The sequence below is a fragment of the Paramormyrops kingsleyae genome, chromosome 12 (assembly GCF_048594095.1).
Source record: "Paramormyrops kingsleyae isolate MSU_618 chromosome 12, PKINGS_0.4, whole genome shotgun sequence".
NCBI lineage: Eukaryota > Metazoa > Chordata > Actinopteri > Osteoglossiformes > Mormyridae > Paramormyrops > Paramormyrops kingsleyae.
Genome location: NC_132808.1, coordinates 21,717,188 through 21,735,812, shown reverse-complemented (window position 1 = coordinate 21,735,812; position 18,625 = coordinate 21,717,188). Strand labels below are relative to the sequence as shown.

The following is an 18,625-nucleotide window of genomic DNA, read 5'->3' as shown; positions in this document are numbered from 1 at the left end:
TATTTAATGTATGGTGCAATGTACTGAAAACCAAGAATTATTAAGTTAAATTTAATAAGAATGTGAACAAAATGGAAAAAAAGGCACATCAGGAATGTGCAACGTTTTCAATCTCTGTACATGTAATTAATCAAGGCAAGTAGTAGCATCATAAAGACTAAGATGCTGGACTGGAGAGGTACAGAGTCATAGTCTGAACGGCAGGTTTCTGGAATAAGACAATCAGGGTGTAACTGCACATTTAAAGCAGATGCTCTGGATTGAATGCATGCTAAACTAGCAAATAACAATGACAAACCAATCCACATTTAAAACAACAGAGCTGCCTTCTCTCCTCTCATAGTGTAATGAATTTAGTGTAATGAATGTGCTTCATATTTTCATTCTCAGTCTGTTAAACCTTAATATATGGGGGAAAAAAATAAAAATGTGTAATTTATTCATCTAGGCCTACTTACAGTTCTCTTATTCGATGGTTTCTTATTCACTTAAAAAAGTTTCTGATCGTATGTTGTATTCAAAATACATTTGAATTTTGACAGTGCCCTTTAATAATCCATCACATGGTACCCACTTTGTGTCAAACTTCTACCATCGTGATGTATATTTTAAATAACCTTGAACAAATGCTTCCGATTTCCACTAGGTGTCACAAGAATGACAGAAAACGTCAAAGAACCCATCCCTCTCTCCATTGCCAGGAGCAGAAACAAATCGACAGGGAAAATATCATTTATGCTAGGAGCTCCATACTGACTACAAATCATCGGCGTAAACAAGTACCGTAACTCATGATATGATGAGTACCTACATGGCGGATACCAGCTGACGGTTCCATGTTTCTGACGGAAAAGATCACACAAAGCTGTACTTAACATCACTGTAAATCAACTGGCGCTATGAAAATATGTGACTATGAAACACTGCACGCCCAGAAAAATAGGACTGTAAATTAAACCTGAAGTACATTATCAGCGGTATAAATGTAATCACTGTAATAAATGAAAATCAAAAGAAATTGTATCGGCATGGGGTATCAATCAACCACATGGTTCTAGATTAGTCTTTTGTTTTCTTTCTAAAACCAATATTAGTCAGCAGATAATGATTAATAGATCATTTATGCAAAGCATACATATATGATAATTACAACGGATGGGCTGCAAACACTATACCTGCACTAATAAACTAAATCGCTTCTGTATATTAGGCTGCAAACGGGCGCCACTGCAGTTTGGCTCCAATGAGGAAAAGCGCAAGTGACGTCAGAACGTATCCGAAAATTTTAACTTCCTGAAATTAGCAATTTTACGCTTGGCTTTCAAGAGACGCCTCGCAGGCAGATCGATTGCAGATCTGATTAAACAAAAAGCAAACAAATGAGGTAAGCAATACCTGCTCGAAGTACACTGTGTATACCGTTACGGTGCCTATGCTGGCTGCTATGCAGGACTGTACTTGGCATTAACTATAATGTTTCATTTCCTCAAACGCTGCATTTCGTATGGAGCAGCACACGTGCGCCAGAATTACAGTGTAATTAATAAGGCGTGCAAGAAATATATCTACTTTCGTTCTGTTGCATGACTTTGCCAGTTGTATTCCGCAGTCCCCCCCCCCCCCAACACATTTTACGCAGTTTTGCACACATTAATTGTTCTGATTGTTTCCCTGGAAAGAATTACACAGCAGAGGCATTTCTTCGTCAGTGTGTTTTTACTTCATTAATTGCATTAAACGTAATTATTTTTGGGACGCTGTCATCATATTCTTCACATCCACTTTAAATACACATGGGAAAAGTAAGCTTGCCTTTATAATAATTCCAATAAACCCTTATGGTTTCGGAACCATAAATAAAACGCACTGTGCGTAGAGGGTTGAACTAATGCTTCTCGTGTGCGTGATCTTTTCCCGTAAGGTGCAGCATCAGACTTGCCTATCTCTTCCTGTATAATCTACTTCAGTTTTGCGGTCACACATGGATTTTTGCCAACCTGACGGCTAGATCCTTATCTTTCGGCGGAGGTAAGTTAAACCTCACGGGTAGTTCAGTTTCTGCTGGCATTTCATATGTAAACGTGTGTGGGTGTGTGCGTGTGGGGAAATACGTGAAATATTGACTGAATTCATGCATGGGCGTAAATTATGGAGCAATGGGAGGGGGTTTGTAGCCTCCCAGTAATGGAAACCAGCTAATGCAACCTCCTGGACCCCCTTAAATGGGCGGAAACCACAAACCCCCAACGCTCAACCCAAAGTTGTACCGTTAAGTTCATGTAGCTGGAGTTTGGCTAGGAGAAATCCATCAAAATGCCGATCATTAAAAATACTTAAATTAGTTTTTATGCAGTTGCATGTTATTCCACGTTTGCATACGTCAGTACTTGACTGATCCTTGGCTATTTCTGATGGGGACGTGACGGATCCCTGCTGAAATCTGCCCCTCTCTTAGACGCCCTGGCCGATACCTTCTACTCGGTCGGTGTGGCCATGAGCCTCTGTCAGCTGCTGTCGGTGCTGGAGCTCTTCCACATCGCGGACGGGATAGAGAAGGGAGCGCTCCTGCCTCGCTTCGTGCAAGTACGTGCCCCCCGCGCTCCGCCAGCAGCGCCTGTGCCAGCTGCCGATAATGGTAGCAGCTGCCCTTTATAGCAGGTTTAACAGGGTTGGAAAAAGCACTTGATGATAACTTCGTTGTTTATTTATCATGCTTAAATAATTTCGGAAGTAGCTTTAAGTTACAAGGGGACATTCTAAAACGCGTAATGTGAAAAAGCTTAATGTGGTTTAATGTACCAAAATAGCGATCAATAATCACCAAATTTCGCACACACACACCTGGTCATAAATACTTTCACCTGACAAAAATCTAAACCTAAATGCTAAGAATATGGACTTTATACTACGTTAAGCGTTTTCCCCTCCATTGACGCCCATTATAAGGAAAATAATGTAACTTAAAGTACCAAAACAGCCACCAAAAATCACCAAACTTCTCACACATATATCTGGTCATAAACACTTTCACCTGACAAAATATCAAAACCGAAATACAAGGAATATGGACTTTATTTCACGTTAAGCGTTTTCCCCTCCATTGCCGCCCATTATAAGGAAAAGGCTTAATGTGATTTAAAGTCCATATTCCTTGTATTACGGTTTTGATATTTTGTCAGGTGAAAGTGTTTATGACCAGATATATGTATGAGAAGTTTGGTGATCATTGGTCGCTATTTTGGTACATTAAACCACATTAAGCTTTTTCACATTAGGCGTTTTAGAATGTCGCTTTACAAGGCCCACACACGCTGTGCAGAAGAACTTCTAATATAGCATTTGGTGCGATGATATGTTTCTCACTTCGGCAGCAGGAAAACGTGTTTTTTTGTGTGTGTGGGTGCGTGTGTGTCTTTTCGCAGGTTACAGAGAGGATTTTCCTGTTTGTGGTGATTGCCACCCAAGAAAACATTCAGAGTAAACCCATAGTCTGTGCCTTGTTCTACCTGTGGAATATTCTCGGTTTACTACGGTACGTTGCTGTAATTTGGCTTTCCTGTCCTCAAGTGGTGTGTGTGATCCTACAGGCGAGGAGAATGTATGATAATCTGCTTGATATGTCATATTATGTTTCACTGCTGAGAGTTTTTCAGGGGCATGTGCTGTGGGGGATGGGGGTACATTTTTTACAACTTGGAGCCGAGGAGGGTTCTCTTCAGGCGGGGGGGGGGGGGGGGGGGGGGCTTGCTCAAGTTTTCATAATAGTTGATTATCGATAATGGCCCTTGGAGGTACTTCCAATGTCCCCCCCAATGCCTGTTAAGTTTGTTCGTACAGCAGTTGGGTTACATCAGTGCTGAGCTCCCGGCCCCCCTCTCAACACGAACATGGTTCTGCGCCCTGTCCAGATATCCCCACGGGCTCCTGTCGCTCATTAGCACCCCTTCCAGGAACATGCTGTGGGCCCACCACACCCTCTGGATTCCAGTGTACCCCCTCTCGGTGCTGGCAGAAGGTACGCCAGTCAGTTTCCCCCTACCCCCTACTCAGACTCCATCTTCTGGCACAGCCATTAAACAGCAGAATGGGGGGGGGGGGAACAAAACGCAAGTTGGCTTTGTATCCTGTAACTCCTGCTTCAGTTTGATAACACAGAGTGTCATGGGTTGATACAGGACCGTTCTAAGAGGCCAGGATGTGGGAGACAGTCTGGGGAGGGGGGGAGGGATGGGCTTCCTTTAAAAACACGACTGGGGGGGGGGGCAAAAAACACCTTTATGCAGGGGAAGAGAGCCAGCTCTTACAGGGGATCATAGGGGTAGAGGTATGGGAAAGAATGTTTTGGGGTGGGGGCATTCCACTGGCAACCCGACCCCCCCCCCCCTTTTTTTTTTTTTAAGAAATGTCTCTGGTACCTGCAGGGGTGACTGTTTATGAAGCACTGAGAACACACTCGTCCCAAATGGTGCATTCGGTCTCTGCCTACGTCCATTTCCCCTACGTCCTCCAAGGCTACCTGCCCCTGCTTGCTGTCGGCAAGTACCGTCCAGGGCGCCTCTTCTCAGCGTCTCCACAGCAACAGCACATTCACAACAAACACACCATTCCTGTGGCTCACTTGCTTTGGTCATATCAAGTACAACCAGCAGGTGGCGTAATGGTTAAGGATACAGCCGCATAACCTGATAGCTGCCAGCATCTATGATTCTTGGTGTAATGCGTCACACTTGACCTAAACAGTTATAATATCGAGGCACGGGTTAAATGCGAGTTTCTTTCATGAAATGGCAGGAAGCAAGTTTATGCTTCTGATTATAGCTCTGTATATAAACACCAGGGTGGAAATGCATTACTAAATAACTGCAAATGTTAAGCAGACATTCTGCCAGCAGTGAGTCTGTCTGCTAACTGTTGCTCACTGTATTGCCATGTTCCTCCAAATGCAGGGGCCTGTTTTACAGAGTGGCGGCTGCTGAGGGAGCGAAAACAGCAGCTGGAAGGTTGGAGTAAAAGAATGAAAAGGAAGTGAAACTTCAGGCCCGCCTCCCTGCAAGGGGGGGGGGGGGGGGGGGTGAGGGCTAGATAACAGTAAGTCTGGGTTCACAGCACAACCAAGACTGGCAGTTTTTGTTTTTGGGAAGGAGTTTTCCCTGGAAAAGGGACTTGCTAGGCAGTACTGAAAGCCTTTTACGATGAACCCCACCTAACCGTTATTCCGCCCACCGTGCCAGGAACACAGAAATTCCCACACTGCTGGTGCAGAACAGATGAGACACGAGACTGTTTGTTTGTTTATAGCATTTCTTTAATACACAGTCACGGTCTAGGGCACAGGGTGAGGCCACCCCGACGAGTGCCATTCACCGTGCCCCTCCCACAGCAACACGGCGTGCCCGTGCTTCTGTTACGCAACCACTGCACGCATATCAATGACAAGCAGCAGGGTAGAATTAAATCACATCTCATACTGCTAGCTTTGTCATTTACAGATGTGCTGAATTCACGCTACAGCCGCGAGCGACATAATCGCAGCCTATCAGGGTCACATGATCATTTTATACACCATCATGTGACTTGACTCACTCCATGCCAATCTGAGGAAATAATGGTGCTTCACTGTTTGATGGTATCGTCACATGAAGATCACTGAATGGGGGCCGGGCCAGGCAGGCTCAAGGACACTTCCGCTGGGTCCTGTGACGTCCACGCTCTTCGGGTTGGTGCAGCCAAGCTGTCAGGATGCCAGTTTGGACCTACCAGCCATAAGCTCGCGCCCAGACGGCCTTCTTCTGGAATTCGGGGAAGTTCCTCAATGCGGCGATGGCGGCTGTTTCCGGAAAGGACGGAAAGGCAGGTTGTTGGGACGCCCCACTCAAACGCGAGTCCTCAGCGCCCACACGTCAACAGCGTGACTCTGAAGCGTTACAGATACCAGGCAGCGACCCGGAGATGTAGGGACCCACCTTTGGCAGCGGAGACGGACGGTTCGGATAAGCTCTGGGCCGGGCCCTCAGCGATGCTGAAAAGCCAGTCTAGAAACTGAAGGGGTGACAGTCCCTGGTTAATTTTAACTGCCCCCAAAACCAGCTAAGCTCTGTGCTCATTGGCAGCTGGGTTCATGTGAAAACAGGAAATAAACAATAAACAACTTTTAAGATTTGTTTGTTCAACTGTCAGTAGTAACATTTGTCGTCTTTGCAAGTGGGTTAATGTTTAATCCGATGAGAGTGGGGTTCTGGTGTACAGTTCTGCAGAAGGTAAGGTCGTCCTGCAGTCCACTCAGACTTCATAAAACTACTCAAGCATCTGCAGGAAACCTCCAACCTTGTAGCTGTGGTTTTACTCCATACCCTGCTGGGGGATACGCTTTAGCAAACTCTGGATTTAATCGGCCGAAATCAAAGGAGGAGGAGGAGAACTGCAGCTGCGCATTTCCTGCTGTCCCGCCGGCTGCATTTCCTGCCGTTGCAAATAAACAAAAGAGAACCACACAACCAGCTGCGGGTCTGCTGGGGGTGGCCAGCTCACGGCATTCTGCAGAATGACACCAAAAATGGTAGGGGGGGGGGGGGGTTATATAGCCAGAGATGGTGAGAGCTGATTATGCTGTATAAACAGTACGTGTCATCAACCTTCTATGGGTCGTTTAGAATTGGGTAAGAGAAGAGCTGTAAGTGGAGAGCAGCTTTGTAGGTGGGGGGGGAACGGGAGCTGAGAATTAAAATATGCATGATTATTGATATAATAACCAGTGGGACGCACTTTTTGAGTCTGTTCTTTCCAAGGCTCCTTGGTCAGCAGCAGCTGGAGGCTATGGGGAAGTGCCAGCAGGGCCTGGAAGAGGGGCCGCCCCGGGCTGGGCAGGACCCCGCAGAGCGAGCCGGCCCGCCCGGCTTCTGGGTCCTCCTCCTGCGGTGCCCAGCTGGCCCCGACTCCCTGGAGCAGCGGCATGGCATGGTCTGCCCAGGTAAGCACGGCGGCGCTGAAAACTCGCAGCAGGAAGTCTGTGGCCTACACAGGAAGTCGGGGGCCCGGTTACCCGGCAGCACGCACAGAAACCCCGCCCCCCTGCCACACATCTCCCAATCAGTGTGGTTTAGCTGATATCAGATCATGGCTGACCCCCACCAAGGCCACAGGCGAATTTCTGAGTCACAAGGCTCCCGTTCAGAGTCGTGTTTTTTGTACGCTATGCAAATGGCTGCCTGCCCCTTAAGTTTCCAGAAAAAGTTTGGTCCATGTGACGGAGACATTTTCAGTAAGACTTATACACTCACATGTGCAAAATGCTGGCAGGAGTCACTGCTAGGAACAGTGAGTGGGAAGCAATTACAGACACAGATTACACAGGGCAAGGTTTTTAGAAACACTGGTTTGGACGGAGAAGTGGACCACATCTACCCTCCAGCATCTGGTCAATCATTTTACAGGACTGGATAATATGTCACCTTGGCTCCTTAAAGGACATCCATAGACACACACTTGCTTGCACATGGGAGTTTTACTTACACAAAAAAGTACTGAGGGCAGAAGGAATAATGATTGGTTGAGAGGGAGAACCAATCACATTGTAGAGGAGATGGGTCCAAGCAACTGAAGTAGGTAGAACCAACCAGTCAGATGTCTTGGTCTTGCCTCCTCTAGTTGCTTGGATCCACCTCCTCTACAATGTGATTGGTTCTCCCTCTCAACCAATCATTATTCCTTCTGCCCTCAGAACATTTTTATATAAGTGAAACTCCCATGAACCACTCGGTCACTCAGCATGCAGCAGCATGCGTCTGGGGCCACTGCACCTGCTTGGGCTCCCCGTACTTCACAGAGGTCGTTCCATAGGCCACGTTCCGGATGAGGCCCATCAGCTCCAGCAGCCATTCCATCCTCCTCAGCACACCTGCGGACACACGGAGCCAGGAAGGATTTAAAGCAGCACTTCCAAACCTCTCTTTCGAAGTGCCCCGCCCTCGGTACACGCTGGGTACGGTGTTAGGCTCGGCTAAAAAACACCAAGCCCATTCAGACGTCATACCAACTGATAGTCAGACAGTTATTAAGAAATCTCCGATCTGTTAGCTCACGTAAAACGGTATAATTTAAGTTGCAATTTAAAATTTAATTCCAACTGGCATCTTGTTCAGGGTGTAACCGAGCCATGTGCTCTGTGCAGCCCAGGACAGGGTGGGAGCCCCACCCCCCTGGCCAGGATAAGAGGCTGAACAATGGATGAAGATTCATTCGGTTACTTAAAGTGGAAGTTCATCCCAAAACTGAAAAAAACACATGTTTTAGAGGGGCTTTAAAGCACCGCGGGTATCTTCTGCGCAGTGATACGATTCGTGTGTGAAGTTCGGTAGAAGAAAACAGTTGCTCACTGCAAAGTCTGTGGATTATCTTCAATAACTGGGTTATGATATCTGGTAAGAGATGTTCTTGTTGAACTTTCTAAATGTATTTTTTTTTTGGTGCTTTAAACACCACAGAAAGAATGCCATTCAGTCCTATTATACTTGAGAGAAGACAGACATTTCTACGGCCGATATCTCCAAACTCCAAAACTAGGCAACTCCCAGCAGGACAACCTAGATGGATAGACCGCACTGAAGTCCCTGTAAAACATCTTTTTTCAGTTCTGGGGTGAACAGCCCCTTTACTTAATCAGAATTTTGCTGCAATTTGTCATTACAATTCAAATGAATAACAGTTCTATAAAAGAACACAGACTGACGGATGAAACTTTTTAAGTCTTTATCTGCTTACAAACAACTTATAAAGGGTAACACACACTAAATCAAGCAAGCACGAATTCAGTAATCAAAGGAATTGGATCAAATTGATTTAAAAGGCTAACTGGGACCCAAAATAATGAAGTGCTGCCCAAAGTGGCTGGATCTTCACATAAACTAAGTTGCAACAATCAAATTTATCTGGTGTTTTTTATCCTTCGTGCCAAAACAGGAACTTCCAATGCGGTTCATTGAACTGACAGACAGTGTTTACGGTCTATGATACAGCCCTTTGATCAGGTCGGGAGGCCACTTCACTGAGACACTGTGTGAAGATGCCTATCAGGCACTGCCAGGCTGTCATGGAGGACTGGGATCAATGTTCAAACGGGCTGTAGAACCATCCCATTTTCCACTATTGAAGTCAGTGCTACAAAAGCCCTGTAACCTGTTACTCCGTTTAGCTGCAGTTTGTTTGTGTATTGTCTGTTTATGTTTAATATGTCTTTTGTGTGAGCTGAACCAACTGCAACTCAACATCAACAAGACCAAGGAACTGGTGGTTGACTTAAAAAGATTACGGTCTCCTGCTACTCCCCTGTCCATTAGGGGGGTGGATGTGGAGATCGTTCAGGACTACAAGTACCTCGGCGTCCACCTGGACAATAAGCTGGACTGGTCAAAGCATTCACTGGCTACCTACAAGAAGGGTCAAAGTAGGATGTACTTCCTAAGGAGACTCAGGTCTTTTACAGTCTGCAACACCATGCTGCGGATGTTTTATGAGGCTGTGGTGGCCAGCGCCATTTTCTTCTCTGTAGCAAGCTGGGGTGGCAGCATGAAAGTGGCAGAGGCCAAGAGGCTGAACAAACTTATTAGGAAAGCGGCTTCTGTAGTGGGTGAGGAACTTGACAGCTTGGAAATGGTGGCTGAACGGAGGATATTGTTCCGACTTCAGTCTATCATGGACAATGCTGATCACCCGCTCCACAATATGGTGGCTGATCAGAGAAGCACTTTTAGCTACAGGCTGACTAGCTTTAAGTGCTCCACTGAACGCCACTGAAGATCTTTCCTACCTACGGCCATCAGACTCTATAACTCGTTAAAATGATCTCACACCCAGCCTCAGACGCTACAATAAATAAATAAACTCCATCCCGCCACACACCATACATACCATACCACAGCCTGGGCAAGAAACCTGCTGCTATTCGGATGTGCAATGTTCACACAGTAATTTACCTGTGTAAATTACCACGTAACAGTATTTATTGTATTTATATATATTGTATTTCTGTTTCTGTATATATCATGGTGTACATAGCGCAGAGTCTCTCATAACTTTATTTTTAGTTCTTATTCTTATATCTGATATTCTTTTCTTTTATGTTCTTGTCCTGTGTCTATGTGTGACCGTCTGTAGTAACATGAGCAATTTCCTCCGGGATAATTAAAGTTTTTCTGATTCTGATTTTATATACAAACCACATTTCCAGAAAAGTTTTGGGAGTGCACACGCTACGCTGCTGCGCGGCGGGAGTAGCGGCCAGAAGTCGTATTAGAGGCGGAACTGGCTTTTAGGGGGAAAAAAAAAATTGATGTTGCAGACAGGAAACTGGAGCCCAGTGAACACAATTTGGACTTGCAGTCCTCTTCGTTTGTATGTCTGAAAGTTCGTACACTGAAAGTTCGTAAGTAGAGTAGCGTCTGTACAAAGAAAAGATAGTTCTGTCCAACTAAATTGTATTTTGGAAATACAGTGCCCTCCATAATGTTTGGGAGAAAGACATTTTTCCTCTATTTACCCCTCTGCACCACAGATTAAAATGTCAAATTCAAACAATTCAGACATGATTAACGTGCATGTTCCAGGCTGTAAAGCTATTTGCATACACTTAGGCTTCACCATGTAGAAATTACAACCCTATTTATACATAATCCCCCTCATTTCAGGGCAACATAATGATTGAGACGTTTGACTTCACAGCTGTTTGGGATTTACTCAGGTGTGTTTGCTTCTTTAGTGCAGGGATAAGATACTAGGCTGGCTTCCAGCATTTGGAGTCTAATTGCCATTGTTAAACATGAAGATAAGAGCTGTGCCAGTGAAAGTCAGAGAAGCTACTATGAGGCTGAAAAACAAGAATGAAACCATTATAGTCATCAGTCAAACCTTAGGATTATAAAATCAAATGTCTGGAATATCATTAAGAAGAAAGAATGCACCGGTGAGCTCAGTGGAGGCAAAGGGACCAGTAGGCCGAGGAAGACCTCCACTGGTGATGGCGGAGTAATCCTCACTATGGTAAAGAAAAATCCCCAAATGCCTGTCCAACAGATCAGAAATGGCAGCTGTCTCTTTGTCGGAGACTAATATCTGCAGACTTAATGAACAGAAATGCAGAAGCTACACTGCAAGGCGCAAATCAATAGTTAACCACAAAAACAAGATGGCCAGATTACGGTTTTGGAAAGAAGTACTTCAAAGAGCCTGCAGAAATCTGGAAACGTCTTATGAACAGACGAGACCAAGATTAACCTGTATCTGAGTGACGGCAAGAGGAAAGCGTGGAGATGAAAAGGAACTGCCCACGATTCAAAGAGTACCGGCTCATCTGTTAAACATGGTGGTGGGGGTGTTATGGTTTGGGCGTGTATTGGGCTGCCTGAGGTACTTATCTTCACTGATGATGGAGATGTTGATGGCGGTAACACAAAGAATTCTGAGGTCTGTACAAACATCCTATCTGCTGAATTTCCAGTACATGCCTCCAAACTCATTGGACGGCGCTTCATCCTGCAACAAAATAATGATCCCAAACCAAGCCAGTCACCCGCATTTGAAACCAAATGAGTATGTCATGCGTGTGCTGAAGAGGAAACTTATGAGGACAAGCCCCCAGAAGAAGCAGGAGCTGAAGGTGGCTGCATTAGAGACCAGGCAGAGCATCACCGGAGAAGATACTCAGCACCTGGTGATGTCTGTGAAGTACTAAACATTACTGTTGTAATACACCTACCATTGCAATGTCCCAAACATTACGGTACTCTGAGGGGATATGTACTGTATAAAAAGTGTTGTAATTTCTACATGGCAAAACCAAAATGCATGCAAATAACTTTAAATTAAAGTCTGGATTGTGCACTTCAATCATGTCTGAATTGTTTGATTTGAAATTTTTAACTGTAGAGAAGAGGGCGTAAATCACGGAAAAATGTGTCTTTGTCCCAAACATTATGGAGGGCACTCTATATGCAAAGTTAGAATTTGATGCCTGTAATACACTCAAAAGTGTTAAAATAAGACTGAAAAGTGCGCAAAAAATTCCAGTAACACCAGTTTGGAGGACTAGTAATACCAGTATGGAAGGATGGGGTCATGGCTCATGCCTTTGTGCCAAAATTCGTGAGAGAATTGTTAGTCAGTTCAAAAGGAACATTCCTCAATGCAAGACTGTAGAGAACATCTACAGTACATAATACTGTGAAAAGATTAAGTGAATGCAGAGACATCTCAGTGCATGAAGGGCAAAGGTGGAAACCACTGTTGAATGGACGTGATCTTCGAGCCGTCAGGCAGCGCTGCCTGAGAAACCGTAAGGCTACTGTGACAAATGTCACGATTCCAAATCCAGGCCTTGTTTTCAGTTCTCCCAGGTAGTTAGTTCAATAATTACTGATTCTGATTGGTCAGCGGCTTCACACCTGGCTCACAGGTGAAGGAAGGCTGGAAAACCAGCAGGGCCCTTGAGGACTGTGGGTTGAATAGCCCTGCCCTGCATCAACTCTACGCAGAAACGCCGGCGGGTTCTCCGGGCCCCAGCTCAGCTCAGATGGACCGAAAGACTGTGGAACCGTGTGCTGTGGTCAGATGAGTCCACATTTCAGCTTTTCGGGAAATACGGGTGTTGAGTGCTATGTGCCAAAGATGAAAGCGCCCATCCAGATTTCTATCAGCAAAAGGTGTAAAAGCCAGCATCTGAAATGGTACGGGGGGGTGTCAGCACTCATAGCATGGGTGAGTGGCTTTGACTCTGAGCCATATATTAGGATTTTAGAGAGACATATTATTACCATCAAGGCGGCGTCTCTTCCCACGACATCCATGCTTATTTCAGCAGGCCAATGCCAGACCACATTCTGCACAGGCTACAACCATGTGCCTCGTAGACACAGAGTGCGTGAGCCTGACTAGCCTGCTGTCAGTCCAGATCTATCTCCTATTGAAAATGTATGTCGCATCATGAAGAGGAGAATCAGTCAACGGCGACCACGGACTGTGGAGAAGCAAGTCTTACATCATGCAAGAATGGACAAAATTTCCAGTTGCAAAACCACTGCAATTAGTATCCTCAATTCCAATTAAAAAGTGTTAGTAAAAGGAAAGGTGATGTAACAATGTTAACTTTTGTTGAGTGTGTTGTAGCCATCAAATTCTAACTTTGGGTACATTTACAAAATACAATTATGTTGGTCAGTGAAACTTTTAAATCTTTTCTTTGTACCTGTCAGTTAAATAAAGGTTCATGTGAATTAGCAAATCACAGATTTTTGTTTATATTCCATTTTAGAAAATATCACAGCATTTCTGGAGATGGAATTTGTATTTTTTTTTTTGTAGATGTATCTTTTTTCTTCTTCTGTACTGTTAAGTATATGTTGCTCTGTTTCTTAACGACTACTATTGGTTTAATACAAGCAGCAGCACAGACAGGGAAGCCAACAATTTACACGACACTCACAGTTACAAGCTAGAGAAAGGCACAAATTCCACAGCAACCATTATGCGGCTTTGACATTTACTATTAACCGAAATACCCGACTACACATATTAATGTGCACTATTCAAAGTGCAATGCAGTGCAAAGAATGCTGGTAACGGCATAATTAGTCCTGCTGACCAATACCGCGGCATCACATTTATGTCAGCCAATCGTGGACAGCGGTTGGGATCAGAACAAAAGGAAACGTTCACCCCGGGGACCCTGGCACAGGTGGTGATACCCATGGTGATTACGGCTCATACGACATTGAATTGCTTTAACGAAATCAATTCCGTTGATTTTGTTTGAAGTATACGGCCTCCATAAGAGCCTGGTGGGTCAACGGCCTCAACCGCGACCTTGAAGACTGCAGACTGACCTGTGTTGGGGTTGGAAGCCAGGCGACACTGGTAGAAACTCTGCGTGAGCATCCAGGTGACTTCATCCTGCCGGTGCCCCGGCAACGCGATGGCAATGACATCATTGAGCGCCAGCAGGGGCACGCGGCCCTGAGAACACAAGTAGGCCATGACGAAGCCTGTCTTCTCCAGGTTGGCCTGCGGGTAGAGCGTGGTAGACATTTAGATCCAACTTCACCTTCCTAAACCACTGCTTTAGGGTGTAGCATCTATTCGTGCCAGTAACTGAACCTCAAATTACTTGCCACAACCATGACTGATACATCTTCACAGCAGAAAGACTCTCAATAAGTTCTCTTATAAGTTAACTCACCCATGAAGGGTCTACTGGAAGTTAGCGTGCATTTCTATAGACACGCAGGTGTAAGTCATTAGCTAGTCAGACACAGAGATCCCGTGGTGTCTGTCAGCTCATCACAGAGACTGAGACTCGAATGAGGAACAGGTCATACGGGTATATAGAACACAGAACACGTTATCCCCAGCATAATAGCTGCGTGTACAATAAAAAGCATCGGTTTACCTCAGTGACACGAGTTATCCTGTCAATGTCCGCATCCTTCATTTCGGAGAGACACTTAGAAATGCCTACATACAAATCAACTTCACTTTCCTACAAAAAAAAATTTAAGAAGACTGAAATTAACGATTTTAACCTCCATGATCTCCTTTTCCTCTCTATAGAATATGTACCATTTTCAAACAGACAGAATGTAACCCAAAACTGTACTGGACAAAACATAATGAATCATGCTGGAGTAACTAATTCAGGAAACACTGAACAAGCAAGAAAGTTGAAGTTAATAAACTGCATAAATTATGAATGTTACGGAGAACTACAGTAAGTACGTCTTGGACAGACTGAGTAAACTCTTCAGACTAAATTTATCATTAAAACAAAATATAACTATAAGGAAATTAAGCAACACCACCAGTCAAAAATGTTTTGCACACAATGAAATTTTCTACATTTGCATGTTACTCACTTAACATTTACTAAAAATACACTCAATATTCTTTGTTGACAAATAAATTTACAGTATGTTCACCATTACAGTATCTTTATTAGCAAGATAATGTCATATCTTTGATTCATCAAAGTAACCTCCTCTAGCAGTTATAACAGCAGAAAAAATTCGAGGCATTCTTTCCAAAAGGGACATTAAATAACTAGTGCATCTAAAGTTAAAGGACAGCCTAGAATTTGACTCTGCCATCACCACACAACCAGTTAATAGGATGTCAGACGTGCACTGTTACATACTCTTTCCATGTTATAAAGGAAACTTGCAAAAAATCTGCAGTTCAGGAAATGTGGTAAAAACCTATGGTGGGCAAAAAATTTTGACTGGTAGCGTGTGGGGCACCAGGGTAGTGACCCTGCATCGACATAAAAATGCTCCCGTCACATGTTTTGAAGTACTGCATTACCAAATATGGTTATGCCTTAACACCCCCTCCCCCTCCCCCCCACAACCCGGGCACAGAAAAATTGCTGATGATTTCAGACACACCAGAAAGCAGCAGGCAGGTTTGCAGGGCACTATAAAGATGGCGGCCGCACTGACAAGCCCTCGGTAATCCTGGGGAAGATACCTGAATCTGCTCGGGCAGGAGCTGGAATATGGCCTCCGCGGTGGAGCAGAGGGTGGCCCAGCCGTCTTGGGTGGGGTCCGGCAGGGCCATGGCCTGGGCGAGGCCCCCCAGTACGGCCCGGCAGAGCACGCCCCGCCCGGGAAGGTCCCGCTGGGCAACCTGCTGCGTGCCCAGCACGCTCACGTAGCTCTGCAGTTTATCTGCCGGCACGTGCTTCATCCAGAGGGGTAACGAGCGGTACAGGTGACCCCTGGTACGTGGCTGCGTGGGGGGGGGGGCGGGGTTACCACATCGTTGTCGGGCAGCATCCTGAGCATGTTTCATCATCAGCCAACATGCTTCCGCTCAGGGTTTCACACAGAGCTGTTACGACACGTCGTGATATGAGGCCTGACTTTAACATGGACCTGATAGCATTACAATTCAGTTCCTGCAGCTACGCATGAGTGGATTAATAAAATCAACATGGACACAGCCTCTTAGAACCAGAATGTAAATACGCATCTCAAATCCTGACCTGCCTCAGGTAATTTCCATAAAAGCATGTTATAACTACAGGATAAAGTAATATCACTCATGTTTTTTTTTTTTTTTTTTTTTTTACACTTAGCTTGTGCCTCAACCTGTAAATCTCACCTCATACCCATTGTGTTATTCCTGCATTTTTCACTGGAAAACACCAGCTCAACTTCAGCCAATCGGTTCACACTTACGCTCAGACTGTGGACCAATGGCGGGCTCAGCCATGTGCCCAGGAAGAGTGCGGCACTCTGGGAAGTCTGGCTCTGGCCGACAGCCAGCTCGATACAGTGGTGCTGAACATCTTCCCCTGCATGGCGGCAATGAGAGAGATGATGTAGTTTTTCAGGAAGAGGTGAAGGAGTGCATTTCATCTCATTTGCGCCGTTGAGGACGGCATGACTGGCGCATGATTGAACATCCTCATAGAATCATCCCAAAACGTCTCAACCCAACCAATTCTGAAATAAGAGTTGAAACCCATCAGAAACAACGAGTAATGACAATATTAGGAATTTCATTGTACATGACAAGATATTCTGCTCTGAAAATAATTAATACTGGGCCTGTCACCAAAACCTTGAAAAAAAGATTAAAAGGTAAGTTTCAGGATCACTCATTTTCACGAGTACCGCAGTGCGAAGCACAGGGTTTTGCGGTTGCACTTTCACAATGCCTGAAAATTCCCTTCCCCCATCCTTATCTGCCATTCCCAGCCCCCAGTGGACCCCACAGACGGCTCGGCGCGGCCGGGTGCCGATTTACCGAAGTTAAGCCTCATGAGTGGGGCAAGCAGAGTGCTCCAGTTGACGGGGGGGTACTGGAAGCTGGTGCCCACAGACACCAAGGGTCCCAGTGCCACCTTCACCAGCTTGGGATGGGCAAACTCAGGGCCTGAGGGTAACAGCGTAGGAGACAGTTTGGGTTTGGGGGTGGGAGGGGGCACAACTTCATAGAAATGCTAAGGTTTATTTATTGGAGGAGGATGAATGAATCCAGATTAAAAACTGGGGGGTACATATTCCCTCCCAGTTCCTAAGCCCCTTCGTCAGGGGCACTGGGTGGCCATCAGTTTTACTGGGCATGTGACAGACCCATTCAGCCAATCATTTACCCCAGTGCTTCCCAAACCAGTCCTCAGAGACCCCCCCCCCCCCCCAGTCCACATTTTTGCTCCCTCCCAGCTCCCAGCCCGAGCAAGAACACCGAGTACGGGGGTGTCGAGAGCTGGGAGCCGTCTGTCAAACGGGCGAGTTAAATCACAGTCACATTTTGAGAATTTTCACGACAGAGACAGCGTACGAAAGCTCGCATGACAACATGGTGACGTGCATCAAGGGTCACTTTGCTACACTTACGGTTTCACTAAACATCCTTTGTACTTTAGAACTTTGAAATCGAGGCAAGGATCACGATTTCTTTTAGTCATCACAGTGTCAAGCAGCCAAAACCAAGAACGGCTAAAAGGCACCCAGAGCTACACCAACGGCATTGACATATTACTCTGGAAAGCAGCTCATTGTCACAATACTTCAATTAAACAAACCCTCCCTAAATTTAACAGTTTATCAACATCTGAAATTAATGCAGAGATTATCCTTCTGGGATTTCAACCACCAATAAACTGCTAATCCGAGATGTGAAACATTCATAGTTTTTTTTGTCCCCTGCGAGAGCAGGTCGGAAAGAGAAGGAAATGTTCTACTGGCCCAGTTTCCTTCCTGCTGGTCTGCCACACGACATCCACCACACCTTTTTTTCCTGCGTCCGTGATGTAATCCACAGTCGCTCGAATGACACTCCTCTCCGGGAGATAACCGAAATCCGGGGGCACTGCAAAGGACGGGGACGACAGAAAAGAGGACGATTTAAATGAGCAAGTTGTCTCTGGACACACAGGAGCTGAGTACCATCAAAAAGACACAGGTCTCTCCCACCCTGCCGATGCTGCTTAATATCAATGCAATCCATCACTCTGGAACAATCAGTCACCTTCCTGGAAATTTCTTAAGAAAGGAAACGATTGTCGGCACAAAGGCAAACCACTTTTTCTCAGGAATCGGAATTGGCCGCAGGCTGATTCTGGAATTCGAGCTCTATTATAACTTTTTCTGTTTACACAGCTTGACAGCAGCATTTGCAGCACAGGTGAGAAATAACACTGGAAACCCCACCCACCCCAAAGGCTGGAATCTGCGAACATTCCCCCCCCCCCCCCCAGGTCATTAACCAGCAGGAAGCGTAAGGATTAAAGACATGGGCTTGTAACCTGAAAGTCACAATCATCCCTATTAGATTTATGTCCACAGGCACACACATTGACTGACAGCGCCCCCTGCTGTTCAGTTCATTGGGATAAATATCAATAGTTACGTTTGAGATGCATGACGGCGAAAGTGGGGGCTGGGACTCACCTCCTGCCATGTTATGATTGGCTGACACCTGGGTCAGATGCAGATGTCCCAGCAGGCATGAGGCGTTGCACTGCAGCCCAATCGCACTGGAACATGTGATGATCTGGTGGTGGAGGTTGTGGTGGGGAGGGATATCACACAGGATCAACCAGGCACGCTAAGTTGCACAGGCCAGCCGCACAGCCTCA

At 45.6% G+C, this 18,625-nt stretch overlaps 2 protein-coding genes across 5 annotated transcripts in view; one reads left to right on the top strand and one right to left on the bottom strand.

Moving 5' to 3' along the window:
- The first annotated feature begins 1,285 nt into the window (after positions 1-1,285).
- On the top strand, positions 1,286-6,155 carry hacd4 (3-hydroxyacyl-CoA dehydratase 4). Of its 2 annotated transcripts, XM_023820920.2 has the most exons (7): positions 1,286-1,384; positions 1,922-2,028; positions 2,456-2,583; positions 3,423-3,532; positions 3,909-4,015; positions 4,422-4,535; positions 4,947-6,155. In XM_023820920.2, exons 1-7 carry the CDS (start codon positions 1,380-1,382, stop codon positions 5,027-5,029), a joined length of 654 nt encoding a protein of 217 aa, XP_023676688.2. In that variant the 5' UTR covers positions 1,286-1,379; the 3' UTR covers positions 5,030-6,155. The 2 variants fall into 2 exon arrangements, with proteins under 2 accessions (XP_023676688.2, XP_023676687.2); XM_023820919.2 differs by lacking the exon at positions 4,947-6,155 and having other exon boundaries at positions 4,422-4,896.
- The window catches only part of focad (focadhesin), a 48,949-nt gene continuing 35,607 nt past the window's right edge, over positions 5,284-18,625 (bottom strand). For all 3 annotated transcript variants that reach the window (XM_072697710.1, XM_072697711.1, XM_072697712.1), the window contains 11 exons: positions 18,438-18,540; positions 17,776-17,856; positions 16,789-16,917; positions 16,218-16,333; positions 15,505-15,765; positions 14,432-14,521; positions 13,869-14,046; positions 7,797-7,894; positions 6,763-7,011; positions 5,964-6,039; positions 5,284-5,827 (listed from right to left, as the gene is read on the bottom strand). In XM_072697710.1, the coding sequence (XP_072553811.1) occupies positions 5,754-5,827; positions 5,964-6,039; positions 6,763-7,011; positions 7,797-7,894; positions 13,869-14,046; positions 14,432-14,521; positions 15,505-15,765; positions 16,218-16,333; positions 16,789-16,917; positions 17,776-17,856; positions 18,438-18,540 (1,455 nt within the window). In that variant the 3' untranslated portion in view covers positions 5,284-5,753. The remainder of the gene's footprint in view (positions 5,828-5,963; positions 6,040-6,762; positions 7,012-7,796; positions 7,895-13,868; positions 14,047-14,431; positions 14,522-15,504; positions 15,766-16,217; positions 16,334-16,788; positions 16,918-17,775; positions 17,857-18,437; positions 18,541-18,625) is intronic.

What these genes read in the sequence shown, in the direction of transcription:
- hacd4 (XM_023820919.2), top strand. An exon ending in TCCTGCCTCGCTTCGTGCAA is followed by an intron (nt 2,584 to 3,422) that starts GTACGTGCCCCC and finishes GTCTTTTCGCAG; the next exon opens with GTTACAGAGAGGATTTTCCT. An exon ending in AATATTCTCGGTTTACTACG is followed by an intron (nt 3,533 to 3,908) that starts GTACGTTGCTGT and finishes CGCCCTGTCCAG; the next exon opens with ATATCCCCACGGGCTCCTGT.